The sequence below is a fragment of the Lepidochelys olivacea genome, assembly GCF_965140295.1.
Source record: "Lepidochelys olivacea isolate rLepOli2 genome assembly, chromosome: 2".
In the NCBI taxonomy this organism is placed as follows: domain Eukaryota; kingdom Metazoa; phylum Chordata; order Testudines; family Cheloniidae; genus Lepidochelys; species Lepidochelys olivacea.
The window spans coordinates 71,344,832-71,362,638 of record NC_140412.1 but is presented as its reverse complement, the minus strand read 5'-3'; the positions used below and the strand labels follow the sequence as shown (position 1 = coordinate 71,362,638).

The 17,807-nt window shown below is 41.0% G+C and overlaps 1 protein-coding gene across 4 annotated transcripts in view; it reads right to left on the bottom strand.

Moving 5' to 3' along the window:
• RB1CC1 (RB1 inducible coiled-coil 1) overlaps window positions 1-17,807 on the bottom strand; it is a 165,688-nt gene that overhangs the window by 46,158 nt on the left and 101,723 nt on the right. For all 4 annotated transcript variants that reach the window (XM_084620270.1, XM_084620271.1, XM_084620273.1 and 1 more), the window contains 3 exons: window positions 5,651-5,810; window positions 2,955-3,063; window positions 2,563-2,803 (listed from right to left, as the gene is read on the bottom strand). In XM_084620270.1, the coding sequence (XP_084476396.1) occupies window positions 2,563-2,803; window positions 2,955-3,063; window positions 5,651-5,810 (510 nt within the window). The remainder of the gene's footprint in view (window positions 1-2,562; window positions 2,804-2,954; window positions 3,064-5,650; window positions 5,811-17,807) is intronic.

The following is a 17,807-nucleotide window of genomic DNA, read 5'->3' as shown; positions in this document are numbered from 1 at the left end:
AGTTAGCATTTCTTCAGTTAACTGTGAAATAAGCTACACTTAAGAGATTTTTCTTTCAAAGCAAATTTTAACCAGAGAGACCATAGAAGCTCATAACAATGTAAAAAACAATACATTTTAGAGATTGCAGAAACTATTTCAGAAAGGTTGTGGTCTCCAGTTTATGTTGCTTCTGCATAACTAACATTTCCTATGAATGGTTAAGAACTATCAAATTCTGAATATCTGACGTTTGTAAGACTACTATAAATAGAAAAATGACAGGACTGAAAGGATTAAAAAGGGAAAACTGCTACAATTCCAGGTTCCTGAATTTTTTTCCAATAATGGGGATAAATCTTAAGAAGGAGGGTCTTGAACAGGTGCCTTCATCCATTTGCTATTGCTTGGCTTCATCATCTCTCCTAAACACCCAACATGCATGACCATCTCACCTACCACTGGTGATTCAATAACTTTCCTATGACAACTACAGCAATTGTTTACATGGAAAAATAATGAGAGCAACATATACGTGTTTTACATTCTTTTAATGTTATTTAGCACTTGCAAACAAGGAGCCAGCACCATATACTCAGCCAGTTCTCCACAGATCACCAGAATGCACCCGCTGGGGTTTTTGTCTGGACTGGCAGGAAAAACGGGTAATGGCTCCTTTCATGGTCTTGTCCCCCACTCAGGGCTAAGAGATGGGGAAGAAACACCTAAACTGATGGGGCTCAAGTAAGACAGTGGCCCCTGTGCATCTGGAGAAGAGTATATGAGCCCTGTTCCTTTGGCCAGAGACCCCTCTTGCATCCAGTTTAGTAGTTCCCACTACTGGGATTAAGGTAGGACCATGTTTTTTGGTTTGCTGTGTGCATTGCTTTATTTGGAATCAGGAAGGAATTTTTCCTTCACTGCCAGAGTGACTGGTACAGGGCATGTTTTTTCCCTTCCTCAGAGCAGTTCAGGGACTTGACAGGCTAAGTCAGAATGTAAGAATCAAGATATCGCAACTTAACAGGTGGCAGGTACTTGCCCCATAAGGGTCCAGTTCCCTGATAAACCAGAATTATAAGTGGATTTAAGACTATGTCTACGCTGGACTATGTCTTACGGGAGCTCGAGGTGTAATTTCTAGCTAGGGGAGACATACCTGCACTACCTTTCATCAAGCATAGCTGCAGTTTGTATGAGCAGGAGATGTACAAGTCTCCCTATATATGTACCTAGGGTTTTAGACTAACTGTACTGGAAATGTCTAGCTGTTTCTGCTGCCCATGCTACACTGCTATTGTAGAGTGCTAGTTCAATCAGACTTAGAGTGGGTATGTCTACCTGAGCTGGAGATTGCAACTCCAGCATAGATGTACTCTTAGGGAAGGTGCTCCATAAAGAAACTGGAGAATAGGTTTTGGGTGCCTCAGATCTGCTACAGCAAGGAGACAACTCCCAGACAACTCCCTTTCCCCAGCATCTTAACCTTTGTATGAGGAGAGGGCAGTGGAGTCCCAGGAATGGGCTGGGACAAAGTGTGTAGGGGTGAGGGGATGACAGCAGCCCTCCAACTAGGTGGAAATAATTAAGGAAGGAGTGATGACCTGTCCATAAAAGTTACTGCCAAATAGTTCCCAGAAGATAGTAAGAGTTGTGGCCTAATTCAATCGCATCCCTTGCATCTTGTCTGTCTTCTTCGTGAGTGTGAAGGACAAAGTATATATTACTAGTTTTCTACTGCTCAGTTTTAAAACGTTCATTACTCACTGAAGCCTATTTCATCTTCACTTTACCATTTTTTAGCCTCTAACTCAGTGGTTCTCAACCTATTTACCACGGTGGGCTTCATATGCAGCTCTCTATGTGTTGTGTGGGCTGCATTCACACAATATATATACTACCCATACAACTACAAAAAAAGATTAGTATTTGTTATATGTCAGCAATACAATTCGACGCGATATAGGACCTTTCATTTCAACACTGGCAAATATCTACCAAGAGAATTTTAAACTAGCAAAGTCAGTCAAAAAATTAATCATTTACTGTAAGAGTGGCATGGCATGGTGTATTGCCACTCTGACTTCCGCGCTGCTGCTGGTTGTGTGGAGGGGCCTGATCCTGCCCACCTATGAGGATTTAGGGACACAGTTGATATCGCTGGGCCTGATCCTACTGGGGAGCTGACGCTAGGTCCGATTTTTACTCCCCCCCACCCTCCGCTCCCAACGGGTTCTGTGCCTGCGGCAAGTGCCCCTCCCATCCTGCCGTAGTTACAGCCCTGAGGATGTCACATGGGCTGCAGCTGTGTGCTGACTGGGCTGTGGGTTGAGAACCACTGCTCTAACTTCTCTCTCTTCTAAGTCACCAGAAAACATACATTTCCTATAGCTGGTGACATCTGAACATTTTATACATGCATCTCAAAAAAGGCATTTTGAGCAAGAACATCAGATGAGTTCAGATCAGATAAAAGGAGTTCACTGAACAGCTCATTGGTACACTGAAATATTCAACTATACTCTGGTGTAATGATCTAAATATAGTCTACATATTTTAATATAATGCCTCTTATATACTTACTGCACAGCCATCATGCTAGTTTCCATTGCAGAATCCAGCCTTCCTTCATCTGTAATCTCTGAAGCCACTCTCTCTGTTTCAGCTGGGAGATCAGGTGCACAGGCTCCACAAGACTCTGAAGATGTAGGTAAATGTGCAGATGGAATAAAATTACTGCTTCTCATCTTATTCACGTCTTCTTCAAGTTTTTTCTTCTCTTCCAGTAATCGAGCACGATCTTCAGAAAGTGTTTCAATCAAATCTAGATGATAATAGAAACATGTAAACACTTTTATCTAAAAAAAAAAAGCAGCACAGTATATTATAACAATTATTTGGATTTAAACTGAAAATACTAAACTGAAAATATTACTACTTCAAAATAGATCAGTGTTGACAGAATATTTACTTACCCTTATCCCTTTCTTGCTGTTGGGTTATTGTTTTTAATTTGTCACTAAGATCGTTTATTATGTTTTCTTTCTTCATTTTTTCTCTTGTCAGCACGGTGTTAAAATTGGTCTGAAAAGTCAGAAATAGCATTAGGTAAAAGTAGTACACTGTAAATGAAAGCAACACATGTAAGACAGGAAAAAAAGGAAGAACCCATGGTATTGCCATTTGCAGTTTTCCAAACTAAACTGAAAGGCAAGGAAATCAACTTAAATAAGTACATTTTTGATAAAGGGATACACACACTGGAAATGTTTCCCTATTTGTTTTAATTAGAGTTCAATTATGAGGGCTTTTGGGTAAGGACTGGTTCTAATTTTGTTTTGTGAGGTGTGGTGTACATTTGTAGTCCTAATCACCACAAGAAATATATTAGCTGTGAATAAGGCCCTTTGTATTCACGAATACAATTAAATTAAAAACACTGAATCTGTACATTTCTGATTCTTGACAAATCCAGTAACACACTGTTCTCAGAACCAGTTATTCTTTAAGACTAGAGTGGATGTTATAGGATCTTGTACTAAACCAAGTTATTTACAATTAGAGATAAGCATAATGTGGTATTCATATTACCACATTAAAATATTAATACTTTGAAAGAACTTGAAATAGATTTCAGGGCACTGCATGAGGTTTTAGAAGGCAGAATTTCCCAATGCCAAGCAGGTGTTCAGACTAATTAGCACAAATTTGTAAGAGTCCTGGCTAATTAGCACAAACTAACAACTTTTAACAAAACAGCTGCTAGTCAGTACCATGCAATTATTTGCCTATATCACCCTCCTCCATGAACCACTTCACTGGCTTTCCCTTTCTGCACTGTATCTAGTTCAAGCTTCTTGTCTTCACCTTACAGCTTCCCATTCAAATACCTTTTTAAAAATCTACGTCTGCTGGAATACACAGAAGAAATCACCAACTAATAACCTAGTAGAGTGGCAATTGGAGGTAGTAATTTACGCAATGAAAAAAATTAAGACGTGAAACTAGACAGATGTGTGCCAGTCATCACCTTGACCTGTTTAGTAAGCTGTATCCCCTTCTTTCACAGCCATCTATTTGCATACCTTAAAGCTGTAAACTCTTTGGGGCAATGAATGTGTCTTCCCTGTGTTCGCACAGTATATAGCACATTTTGGGTGCTACTATAGATATAATAAAGCAAACTTTATATAGTTCACTAACAACTAAAGCAACAAGTAATTTTCTAAAATACTGAACACAGAAGAATGAAAACTGCCTAAGAGGTCCAGTGATTGCTATATCAATCAGATACACTTTCAGCATTTTTTACTGCTACAATACATTTTAAACAGGTGGAATGATGTTACATTTTGTGGGATTTGCAGTATGTGAAAACAAACTTCCCTGGAAAAAAAATGAAGAGTGGAGATTTTAATAGAATGCCATCAGGGAGATCTTTCCTCAAATACTCTGCTGCTGATGGGGAAAATGGCATGCTATGTATCGATACATTAAGGTGAGAGAAATCTTACAAAAGTCAACTTATTGTACAAAACATTATTAATTATTATCTGTTCTGTGGCCATGAAATCTTAAAATCCTCTAAATAGGATGCATGGATGGGCAGCTGCATTCTGCACCCCATTCACAGCCTACAATCCTGAAAATGAAAGTAATTATCAAACACTTCTATATCAGTTATTGCTCAGATTATTTGCTGTGTAAGATCTGCTCTGGTTTCAGTATATTTTTAGAAATTTTTCATTTGTCCATGAAGATTCTACCCGCTTCTCTCTCTCTCTCTCTCTCTCTCTCTGCCCCTAGCAATTCATGACTCTTGTCCAAAAAGTTGGATGGCTCAAATGACTAGAAATAGTGCTGTGCCTCAGTCCTTGTCCCATACTGATGTTGCTGAAACCAGAAGAGGTACTAAAGTGGAGCTCCCTTTTCAGTCTATTAATGAGATGGAGCTGCAAGGCAGGGCATGCTCCACAAAGAGTCCTTGACTTTGTAACCCTCACTTTCACCCTTGGTCCACCAGAGCCCACATTTGTTCACTTTCTAACCATGCTGCAAAATCAATAGTTTTAAAATACTTTTGGGGATGGTATGAGTTGGAGGATATTTTTATGAGAACAATCTTTTTTTGGTGGTTTTGTATTTTTAATTTATTGACTAGACGTTCATTAGCATAGGATGGGTGTCTAGAGAGATTTTTATAAATCTACAGTGAAATACAAAGTTGGGGGTTCGAATAGATTCTAAAACTCAGTCTCTACCTGAGCTGGCTGTTTGGGAACAGTCATGTGACAATGAACTGCCTGGTATTGGAAAGAGTGAGTTTAATATTGCTCAGAGATACTAATCAGAAGTTATGTTTAATGGGGTTCACCCTGGAGCTCAAATTTAGCCCTCTTGGCTGTAGAAGAGTTATGGTAACACAAGCTTATAGAAAAACAATGACATAGTAAGACTTCCCCTAAACTGGACTCTTTTCTCCCAAGTAGCAGAGAACATGCTTATAAAAATTCAATGCATTCCTGAACTGTGAAATTTAATATAATTTTATATAATATGTTGTCAGATGACAATGTAAATTTAGGAAGTACCAGATGGCAACCTAGAGATGGCAAAAATCAAAAATCTCTAAAATCCCAGAAAGAACATACCAATTTGATGACTCCTTTACCTGCTGTTCTGCAGTCAGAGACATTCTAAAGTTTTGCATTTCTTCATTCTTTCTTTTCTCTTGCTCTTCAAGTTGCTCCAGAAATTTTATTTTCTCTTCCTCAAGTTTTTCTTGAAGCTCAATAACCAAGCTTGATGCAGCAGATAATTCAATGGAAGGACTTTAAAAGAAATTTTTTAGAGTTTAAATATACATTACAGAAATACAGTTCAAGAACAGATAAATACAAGCAAAGAAAAACCTGATGAGTCCTTGCTCCTTCCTTACTCCAAAGATAGAGCAGTGGATATGCTTGTCCATTACAGTAATTGTTTGGCTACATGGACATGGCCTGAAACCATGAAATATGAAGCAATAGCACTGAAACATGGACACCAAAGCTAAGTGTTTAAGTCTGTAAGCATGAAAGCACTAAAAATAGGCATTATATTGCTGAAAAGTAACACTAAATAGCAAAGCAAGCATTGAAGTATAGGAATTAGGTGACAAAACAAACAGCAAAGCATTGAGAAATAAGCCTCAAGAGACTGAGGATAGTCACTGAAAGTCCTTAAAGTGCTGAAGTGAGTATTTATTAATAACAGACTGGCTGGAAGACTGGGACATAGAAGAGACAGCCCCTGAGCACATTTCATTGATGGTGCTCAAAAGAAACTGACTAAAAGGTCCCAAGGGCAGAAATTCAGCTTTGAGGATTGTGGGTAACTGCCAGTAAGCAGTTTGGTTTACATTCCATAGGATTACTGCTGTCCTTAGGGGTGAAAAAACTTCAGAAGCTAGGGCAGTTCTGAGAAACTGCAATTCAGGAGTGAGAATCCTGGTGGATTGTATCTTTAGAGATACATGCCTTTCCCATTGCAATCACAGAATGTATCTTTTTAAAAATCTAACTTCTATTCTACAGCAACACCTGTCTTAAAAAAGCCATTTGAAAGAACCAACAAAAACTGACTGCTCAATGAAGATAGTCTTCTAACATAAAAAGGAGTCAAAATTTCATCAAAATGGGGAGACTGAGGCACTCTTTTAAAACAGGTTTTCTAGTCAGGGTGATGGTCTCCTGCACAAGTTTCACAGACTATTTTTACATACTTTTTCAATGTTTGTGCTGCTGTCAAAACTTGGTGCTTAACTATCCTGTTAACAATGTACACAAACGTGTTAAAATATCTAAGGTAAACTTTCCCTCAAACAGTACAAGCCATGGATTCAATTCAAAAATTCCTGCCACTCCTAAATAAAGGGTTCATTTATTAAACCCTATTTTTAGATTTCAAGCCAATCACATAACTGTAGGAGCAAAAAAATAGAATAGCAACAACTATGACTGGGATGAGTTAATAGTAATTTAAGCCTGAACAGAAGAGCTCGCACTATGGGGATAAGTTTTGCAGAATTTATTCTTTTTAAAGACTTCTTAAAACAAAGAACACTAATATAAATGTCTTTTGGCATTGTAACTTAACAGCTGGCACTTTTAAATGTACGGAAATTGGTATGAATACCATCCAGCTCCTGTGAAAGGTTGATCTGTCAATCACGACTACTATAAAAGTAGTTGTTACAGCATGCTAGTGTAGCCTCTCTAGTCCCAGTTTTAGCAATTATTCATGCAAAGCATGGAAGAAGCTACTCATGGAGGAATTAATCTACACTAAATTATAAATGTTTTACAATTTGGCTGATTTTTTCTTAATATTACTGATTTAGGTTAACAGGCAGACGGACTGTTTAACTCATTGTTTTTCACACCTTGCTGACCCACTGTATCACACTGAAAGTTATTTGGTTTTCCCTGTGTGACACAACTGAATATTCTTCCTCACGGTCATATAATTAAAGCCCTATTTGAATCACGGGATGATTGTCAAATAATTGCAGCTGAGTTGCGGACAAGACATGGAAAATTGCAGAAAAGCTATAATGGACTTTTATTAATTGCAGTAATTTGGAAAAGCCAGGGAAGACTATTCGTTTAAGACAAATTTGCTTGAACAATATAAGCACTCAAATATTATGCCTGCTAATTTTTTTTGATAACCAGACATTTTGCTGCAACTATATTCCAGTCATTAATGTGCAGGGCTGACAGCCTAAGCCTCAGCCACTGTCAGCTCAGATAAATGGGGATCTACTTTAATAATGGGGAAAAAAGTGTGTGTTGCATACCTCAAAATGTATGCAAAAGTGTGGACTGTGAAAAGTAAGCTAATTAAAATCAAAACTGCGAAGGAACCCTAATATTGCAGGATTCGTAATATCACAAATTAAGTAGGGCTTTATATATAAACTCTAAACTTCTCAATGTTCAGAAAATATAACTTAATTGTGACAGCCAGCGCAACTTTTGGGGAGCCCTTTCTTTTAAAAGAGTGGCTTATATGTGATTGTATTCTACTCTGTGGGGGAGGGATACCACAGCTCCTCCAGGAACTAAAACTGTGGGTGGTGATTATGGCAAATCAGCAAGATTATAAGTCCCACAGAGTTACCACCTCCTGTGGGGGCTTGCATATAATAGTTCAAATTGGATTCTCCAGATACTGACAAATTAAATAAATAAATAAATAAATAAATAGCCAAAGTTTAAACTGACTCAGGGCTTTCTTTCTCATCCAGCAAATGGACAGGACCTTCCATCCAAAGGGGGTGGGAGGGAATAGAGAAAATCCTTGAGTGTTGGAGTGACTTGACCCACTGGGACCCCATAAAATTGATGGGTGACCTCCGGTAAGCTTTTAAAATATGTGTAGGTTATTTTACAGCTTTTATGTTTTCTCTGTAATGCTTTTATCTTAAGAATAAATGTGCTTGCTTAGAAGGAGCTGTGTGGTAATTTATAACTGCGGGCAATATACTGGTCATATAGCCTTCGGAGAGAAAGCAAAATGTAGAAACTATCCCATTTAGGCAGTTCGGCTTGCTGGGGATATCACAGTGTAAAATCAGGGAGCTATGCAGCCTTAAAACCCCAGTCAGGAATGAGAAAGATGCAGGTCTCTGCCCAAGAAAGGCGATGGCTGGGAATCAGAAACCCTTAAGCAGGTGCCCTTGGGAGACAGAGAGGGAAACACAAGTATAGTCTATCGTAAAACTGTAATACTGATTTCTTATCTATTTTGTCTAAGGTACTAAAATATACACAAATTTATAAAACTTTTTTTACTTCCCTATAATAATTTCTAGTATCATTATGGGAGAGGAAAATTAAAATTGTAAATCAGTGTTAAATGGTAACAGTGTATTTACCTGCCTTTAACAAGTAGCTTGATAATCTTCTACCCCTTTTGAACCTTCCTCAAGGAAACTCCATTGAAATTTAGAAGAGTGAGCATTTGCAAAAACTAGTACAGATTCTCTATGCAAGTGTATTAATGCTTTGGATACCCTCAGCTGCACTGAAAACCAGTTACAAGATTCTAATGCTCACTGGACAATAGGTAAACAACCCACTGGAGGAGAAACCTAATAGGGGAGAACTTTAGTCAAAGGGAAACTTTAACTTGAAATCTAATGAAGTTAAATTAGTTAAAAGGAGTTGCACAGATTACACAGTCCTATATCATGCCAATTTTTGTGATTTTACAGTTGCACTTTCCTACTTTTTAAGAATGTTTTTGTCTCTTCTGTTGCAGTGACCTTCACAAATGGAAAATCTAATTATACAAGAGACACAGTGAGATCCACTATTAAAAAAAAATGCTGTCAAAACATACATAGCATAGATGCAGTTGAACTGCTGTAGTGCTTTAGTGAAGATGGCAGAGCTTCTCAAGTTAGCGTAGTTAATCCACCTCCCTGAGAGGTGGTAGCTTTATCAACAGGAGATGCTCTCCTATTGACAAAGCACTGTCTAACAGAGGGTTAGGTCAGTATAACTATGTCACTTAGGGGAGTGCATTTGTCACACCCAAGCTAGATAGTTATACAGATATAAATCTGTAGCGTAGACCTGGACTTACTTATTCTAGGTGCTCTTTCTACAAACAGAAAGCAAAAAAATTACACTTATCTCTGAAAATTTTAAGATGTTATTTAAACTTTCCCCTCTGGATTTGGGGCTCTCTCTAAATTTCCACTGTTGGAAGATTGCAAAATAGTGTATTTTCTGGGGGAAGAAGGGCTGGAAATTATGAAAAAAGATTTTGCTACATTCCATAATGAAAGTGGTCATCAACTTTTTAAACTTGAATACACATAATAACATGTAAACTTTAAATATCAGTCTAATCAGTATGGGTCCACAAACACTAAAGTGCCTTCATCAAAAGTGAAAGTTTTGTATGGTGCCACTACAGGCCAGAGTTATGGTTTCCACTGAAGGAGAAAACTTTCAATTATGAAGAACAGGAAAAAGTGACCACTGATCCTAAAATAAGTTATTCTCATAAATTCTCAGAAAATTCATTTTCTAAGTGCTCTAATTTTGGGGAGCATATTTTTGTATGTTTCATATGTAACCAAGAGGTTGAATCCCTGCTTCCAGTGCAAAATTCAACTCAAATTTCTCTATCGAGTCCCTACTAATGCCACCATAATGCTGATTATTTTTCATGTTGACAAAAACATTTAGCTGGCTAGCAGATAGAAAAATGCTGTGCATAGTTTGTTTTACGCCATCATAAACAAATTGCTCGTGAGCAATAAACAGAGGGTGATACAGCAAATTACAACTCGTGAACTGCAATTAAGCACCCAAGCTGGAGCTTTTAGGGAACTAAAAGACAAAGCAGCTTTCCAATAATTCTGAAATATGAAAGTACACTCAGGTAGCAAATATATGCCCCATGATTAAAGGGGCATTTGGCATCCTCCTTAGGAAGGAGACAAGGATGCTTTCTTAATTTCATATGTATTTTAAAATGAGACAATGAACAATAAATCATTTAATGGAGCTTACAACTCATTCCCCTAGTTGACTATATACCCAAATTATTAGAACATCTGGTCAAAAAAGTGAGGATGGGCTTTGTACAACATATGAATGCCCGCATACACACAAGTGCTCCAAAATATTATTTAAATGTGAAAAGTGATCGTGCAAAATCATAATCTGATTGTGTCGTTTAGACCTTTTTCTTGTCACACCTATGTATTTATTTCCATCATCATCAATTTTCACTTCCACCATTTGGTAAATGGATGCAGCAATAGGAAAGGAGGCAGGGGAGCATTTGGTATATTTCCCCTCATTTCTTTTTCACAGCCACTTTGTTTTGGGGAGGGTTTTCTGTTATTTTTAAAAACATAGAAGGAAGCAAAAAAAGGGGGTAAAAGTTCAATTTTTAAAAACTGTTTGGCAGATTGCTTTTAATGGCCCTTAAAACATATACACAACTTTACCCTTTGTTTCCCAGAAGTCTTTCACGTTTCCTCATGAGTTTAAACAAATATAATGCATATTTTGCTTAAATATATTTGACAGTAAGAAATTTCCTGTACACAAATTCAAAATGAAGTCATTTTTCCTATTCTTTGCAACCTATAAGTCCATATCTTCTCCACAGCCAAAAGCATCCAGTTTCTTGATCCTATTTTCATAGTCCCATAGTTCCTATATGATTTGTATGATTTACTTTTGAAAACCTGTGCTTGCTCCTTGATCTGCATGGTTTTCCCAAATTTCTCTCCTTAAGCCTTTATCAACAGTCTCCTGTCCCAGCAACTTACCATAATTACAGTCTTCTCGTTCCTGAAAAAAACTCAGATATTGCAGCATTGCTGGTTGCCTGGAAGCATGCCAATGTCTAACCTAAGTCATATTTTTCCAAAAAAACAACACCAATCTATTGTACGTAATTGATAAAACTAAAATAAGACCCCAGGCCTTAGTTTAATTTCAAGGTACAAGGGTATACATACTATATCTTTCATCCACCCTGTTGTTACATAACAATTATAATACAACATTTTATAGTCACAGGCTGTCTTTGTCTTGCTTCTGTTAGGTTTGGTGTTCTGGCTCTGGGGAGTTTTTCTGAATTGGCTCCAGCATCACCAGTCTTACCTTGTGTCCAAATTCTTTGATAGCCTTATTGGTCCTTCAACTCTCTCTTTTTTCTGCTCTAATTCAGAAGTAGTAGGTCCAGGCATGTGGAGAACTGCTACATGTTATGGCCATGCACAGTTTCCCAAAGTTTCTTGTCCAATTACTGATTTTCTTCTCTTTATCTAGATCCTGTCTGAACATCTTTGGATTTATTCATCTTATTCTGACCCTGTTTTCGTTCCTATGCTGACCATGGGAGAAGAAAAGCATCCAACAGGGAGTCTGTCAATCCTCCGAATCGAGCAGAAAACATGGCATTTTCTGTTCTGCCTGGATGTGAACAGGTGCACCTGGGCAGTTCCCCACCTCTGGAAGATGAAGCTGACCACTTCCAGATGGAGAGACCACTCGTGACGAGATGAGAAGGTCCTGCTGAGGTGATCTGCCAACGTGTTCCAGGCCCCAGGGAGGTGTGTGGCTATGAGATGGATGCCATGCTGTATGTCTACAGTAGTTCCAGAGCCTGAGGGTTTCCTGGCGAAGTGCAGACAATCTGGCTTTGCCCTGATTGTTGATATAGAACATAGCTGCTGTATTCTCTTCAGGACCTGGACCACCCTGTTTTTTAAGTGAGGTAGGAAGGCTTGTCAGGCCAGGTGAATCATTCTGAGCTCCCTGACGTTGGAGGTGTAGGGAGCAATCATAACTTGACCAATGACCTTGCATGCTGAGATCGCCCAGGTGGGCTCCCCACCCTAGGTCCAAGGCATCGGAGACAAGGGTCACTGACTGAGACGGAGCCACAAAGGAAACTCCCTCCTATACTGATGCAGGACTCTGCCACCGGGTGAGTGATAACAGTACATGATCCGTGACCCTGACCACACAGTCCATGCTGTATGTGTTGGAAGACGTAGACCGATGCCAGCCATGCCTGCAGAGGACTGTGGCGGAGCCTCACGTGCCAGACCACATAAGTGCAGGCTGCCATGTGGGCGAACAAATGCAGGCACGTGTGAGCGGTGGTAAGAGGGTGGGTTTGCATGTACGAGATGAGGTCTGCCATGGCTTGAACCCGAGCCTTGGAGAGGAAGGCTCTGGCCTGAGTAGAATTTTTCTCATTTATTAACAGCCCCAGGTCATGACAGGTGGAACAAACCAGATAAAGATGCTGCTGCACCTGATCCCAGGATCAACCCTTTATAAGCCAGTCATTGAGGAATGGGTAAATCTGAACAACACTGGTGCAACGTGCTTTGTGAACGCTCTTGGGGCTGATGAGAGACCGAATGGCAATACCATGAACTGGAGATGGCGGTGGCCCAGCATAAAATGAAGGAAGCACCTGTGCCCTGATAAAATGGAAATACGCATCCTTCAAGTCGAGTGTGGCAAACCAGTCTCCTGGAACCAAGGACGGGATGATGGAGGCCAGGGAAACCAGCAAAATGTCAACTTTTTGAGAGGCTTGTTGAGATGACGTAGGTCCAAAATGGGTCTGAGGCCCCTTTTGCTTTAGGGATTAGGAAGCAGTGGGAGTAGAACTCCCTTCCTTTCATGTCTTGAGGGACCTCCTCCACTGCCCCTAGGCACAGGAGATTCTCGACTCTTGGGATGAGGAGTTGCCTGAAGAGGGACGGGGAAGGGAGGTGGGTGGGAGGATCAGCCACGAACTGTAGGGTGTAACCTGAGGATATTACTTGGAGCACCCAACAGTCCAAGGTCAGCCGAGACCAGGACAAACAGAAGGGGCAGAGGCAGTTGAGAAAAGAGTGGGAGGGTGGATCCTGGGAGGTGACTGGGGCGTCGTCCTCGAGTGCACCCTCAAAACGACTGCTTCTGGCCTCCTTGGTTCCTGGAAGGGCCAGGCTGAGCAGATAAACGGGAAGATGATGGGTGTCACCGCTTAGAACCCTAGTCTCTATCCTTTCTGCTGTAGGTGCCCAGCTGGGGAGTCTCCCAAGACCTAAACTATGGAGGTGGTGGAGAGAGAGGGCAGAACGGCTTCCTGGCCTGCTGAATATGGAGGCCCAAGGAGCGGAGAGTGGCACGGGAGCCTTTAAGGCCATGAAAAACAAGGAGTCCGGTTGCACCTTAAAAACTAACAGATGTTAGGCCATAGTGTCTCGAGTCTGTGAGCTGGGAGAAGAAACCCGCCCCTTCAAATGGTAGCCCTTATAGTCGCCTGCATCTCCTGGGATAACCCAGAGGACTGCAAGAGCTGCGCCTCAAAGCCACTGAAGCCATCTGAAGGTCCCCCTTGCCACCACTGTGACTTCATCCACTAAAGCTGCGAATTCCTTTGCTTGGTCCTGCGGAAGGGCCTCCTTGAATTTGTTAAGGGTGTCCCACAGGTTAAAACTGTACCCGGCCTAACAGGGTTAGACATCCGAAATTGCAGGCTTGCCATCAAATAAATCTTTCTGCCAAATAAGTCCAGTCTCTTGGCATTTTTACTTTTCTGTGTGCCACTGACTTGGCCCTGCCTGTCCCTAACAGCAGACATGGCCAGTGACGCCGCTGAAGAGTGTGCATACAGATACTCTAACCCTTTCGCAGGGATTTAATATTTCTTTTCTGCCTTCTTAGAAGTAGGTGGCATCAAAGACAGGGTCTGCCACTGCGATTTGGCAATCTTAAGGACTCCTGGGTGGACAGACAGTGCGACCTGGGCCTAGAGGACGATATAATGTTAAAGATGTCTTCAGACTCCTCTGCAGCCTCCTCAGTTTTTAAGTTCAAGTTGGTAGCCACCCTTTTAAGGAGGGTCTGGTGTGTCTTGAAGTAATCAGGGTGGGGGATGCCCAGTTGGGAAGGATCCGCCACCGCTTCATCTGGAAATGACGACGATGATTACACCACTGGGGGAGGGGCACGTTCCCCTTCCTTCTCCAGGGATGGCTTCTTAGGTATTGGAGTCTGATGCACTGCCCCAGTGTCAAATTCGGTACCGTGTTTCGATTCTGGTGCCGGCGATGCCAGAGATGGTTTGTTCGAGGTGGCCAGGGAGGACTGGTGGGAATATGGGCACACCGCATGGGTTCCAGTACAGCCATTGAGTGGGCTACTGTCCTGCTGCAATGCTGGTGGTGCAGGGTGCTGCACCAGCTTTGCTGGTCGGCAGCAAATCATCCCTCCTTGGTGGGGGGCTGAACTCCCAGTTTGAGACCAACCATTGCCCTTCTGGTGACAAAGGCAGAGCCTTTGAGGCCTGAGTCTGCAGGATAACCCTGGCCGACAACAGGCAAGGATCTGTGCCTGCCCAACTAGTGGTACTGGGGGGATGGAGACCTGTGCTGAGACAGGGAGTGATCACGTCCCAATGGAGACAGACATCTGTGAGACCGTCTGGGTGAGGATGACATGCGCTGTGGAGACGTTTGATGGGAAACTCACTGGTACCGGTGGCACAGGAGAACAGTGCCTCGATTCCAGTATCCCGTGTCTCATGGGGGAGAGTGGGGCATGAGGGACCTGGGTCTTCTGACCAGAGTCGCGATGCCAGGATCCTAAGGCATGGAGATAGGGACGTACGCCTGCGGTCTGGGGACTGAGCGCACTCCACTGCCCTATAGGGCAGGCCTATGATCAGCTTGCACTTAAGTGTTGGACCTTAGCCGAGTCTGGCACCTGGCACGCTGTCTGTGGTGCTGGTTGGCCTGCTTGTTCTTTGGCCACCAGGAAAGCCTGGGTTGGGCACATGGCCTGACATACATAATTTGCCCAAGGCCACCATCCCTTCTGGTGCCAGGGTGGGATCCGAGTGGGAGCAATCCGACACCGGATGAAGTGCAGCCTCCATGAAGAGGGCCCTCAAGTGAATATCCCGCTCCTTCTGGGTTCTAGGGCGAAAGTTCTTATAGATTCTGCACTTGTCCTTTATATGGGACTCCTCCAAGCACTTCAAACAACTGTGGTGGGGTCACTCAGACATCGGCCTGTTGCATGATGAGAATGGTTTGAAGCCAGGAGAGCAGGGCATTCCCCGCTCCAGGGCGAAGTCCCAGCTGGGACTCTAACTACCAAACTAACCTAACACTTAACTTAATGGCTAACTAAGTACCGACAAACTATATACAAAGACAGACAATGGGCTGTGAAGAACTGCTAACCTTCTTGCAATGCAAGACAAGGTGCTCCGACCAACCATCACAGGAGGTAAGAAGGAAGTGAGAGGGCACTGGGTCAGCAGCACCTAATATACCCACGCATGAGGGCAGCCCTTTTTTTAGTCTGTATTGTTACAGACACACTTGCTGACATCTATTTTGAAATAATTTACCAAAGTAACTGAAACTGATTATACTGTATTATTTTGACAAATAAGATATGCAGAATTTTAAAATACTATGTGCAGATTTGGGGTGGGGGGGCACAGAATTGCCTCGAGTATAATCTATAATTATACTTTGCACTCAATTTTAAAATTGCCAAAAAAAGCTTATTTAATTCTTTAAAAAGTCTTAATGGAATCAAAATGTTCTACATATTAGAAAGACTGTTACAAGGAAGCCTGGAATCTGCCTGGATCAGCATGTGAAAGCAGAGAATTTTGGCAAGTTTTCCTAGTGGATAGTCCTAAACCTGGAAATATAACTGATGAAAAATGTCTGGTCTCTGTTTCCACCTCTGGAAGCAGATGAAAATCCAGTATGAGGATTGTTGAGTGAGGACAGGATAGAAAAGTAGATTTATACTTTTGATTAATAAAATCTGAAAACTTCTGCTCCATCCATAACTATATATAACACTGAATCATAATAAAGTCCCAAATCTCTCAAGATTTTATATATGTGAAGAACAGGCATCAGCTGTGGTAAACAACAATGAACTAAGATGATGTGTGCCTGTCATAAACAAAAAGTTTTCTTCAGAAAAAGGGCTTCTCAGGGATACTACTGAAAGCTTGCACAGTTCCATCTCAGAGACTTCAATTCTATCACCTGTAATATCATAAATTCTAACATCCACTCTTCAGAAACATGGCTATTCACTGCTAGCCCTGGGCAGAAGCATGCATTGTAATTAAAAAGCTATTTTCAAATATTGTTACATTTTATTGATGATGATGAGTGCTTCAGATATTGATCTTTCAGACTGCTATGTTTTGTAAAATGACTGGGTTTTATTTTAAGTATGTACTATACGCAATTTCTCTTTGGTTAAGTCATGGGGTTTATGGTTCATTCTCCTCCTCTTCCGCCCCCTCCATATTCTTAAGTATCTTCATAATTTAGTAATTTGGCTTTCATGGCACTGTTCTTGTTCTCCTACTTATCTGACTACCACTAAGAATCTCCCCTAGCAGTCCCTTGTATTCCCTTTGCCCCCTTCCTGATGGGGTCGAACAAGCCTCTGTTGTAAGTTGATACCTGTTCTTTGGGCATCTTAGTCCTATATGACAGTGCGCAGACACAGATTTAACCATTATCTCTGCGCTGACCACTTCCAAATGTGTTTCACTCTTGGCCTCCCTCTTTTTGTCCAGTCCTATATATCATTATGTCTGAAACATATCAATGGAAGGTATGTCATCAGCTCTAACCGTAATACAAATAAAGAATTTGGGTTTAGTCATCTTTCTTCCTAAACACTCTTCACTTCCTCAATTCAAATCTACCCTCCATTGCCAATATTCACAATCTGGAGTCATTCTCCCTACACCTCTACACCTTTCAAAATCTTCCTGCATCAATGTCCATATCTGGAAAATAATTACAGAAACTTGTCTCCTATTACATACCCTACCATGCTAGGCATGATGCTCAGTTTCTGTGCATCTCTCCAAGCACATCTGAGGTTACTTCTTCAACTCCCATCTCTGTGCCTAGCATATCTTTTATGCAAATTCCTTCACATTCTCAAACTGCACTTGTGTTATTTTCTTTGCAACCAAAGCAATAGCGGCCAGTGAGCAGAAGAAGCTGATTAGTTGCGTTTCTCAGTTACTAATGCTGGAATCAACAAGAGAGTTCTTTTAGATTTACAACCTTTATTTAAGCAACTGATAATAGGAACCATTGAATTCATTTCCCCCTTCCTCCTCCTTTCCTTACAGACCTATGACCTCATTCATTATCAACTATAATGGTATATCAAATAAACCTGAGATTCGAAGTGTAACAACAAGCCTAAAACTAATGCAGTTTGAGAAAAAAAAACTAGATT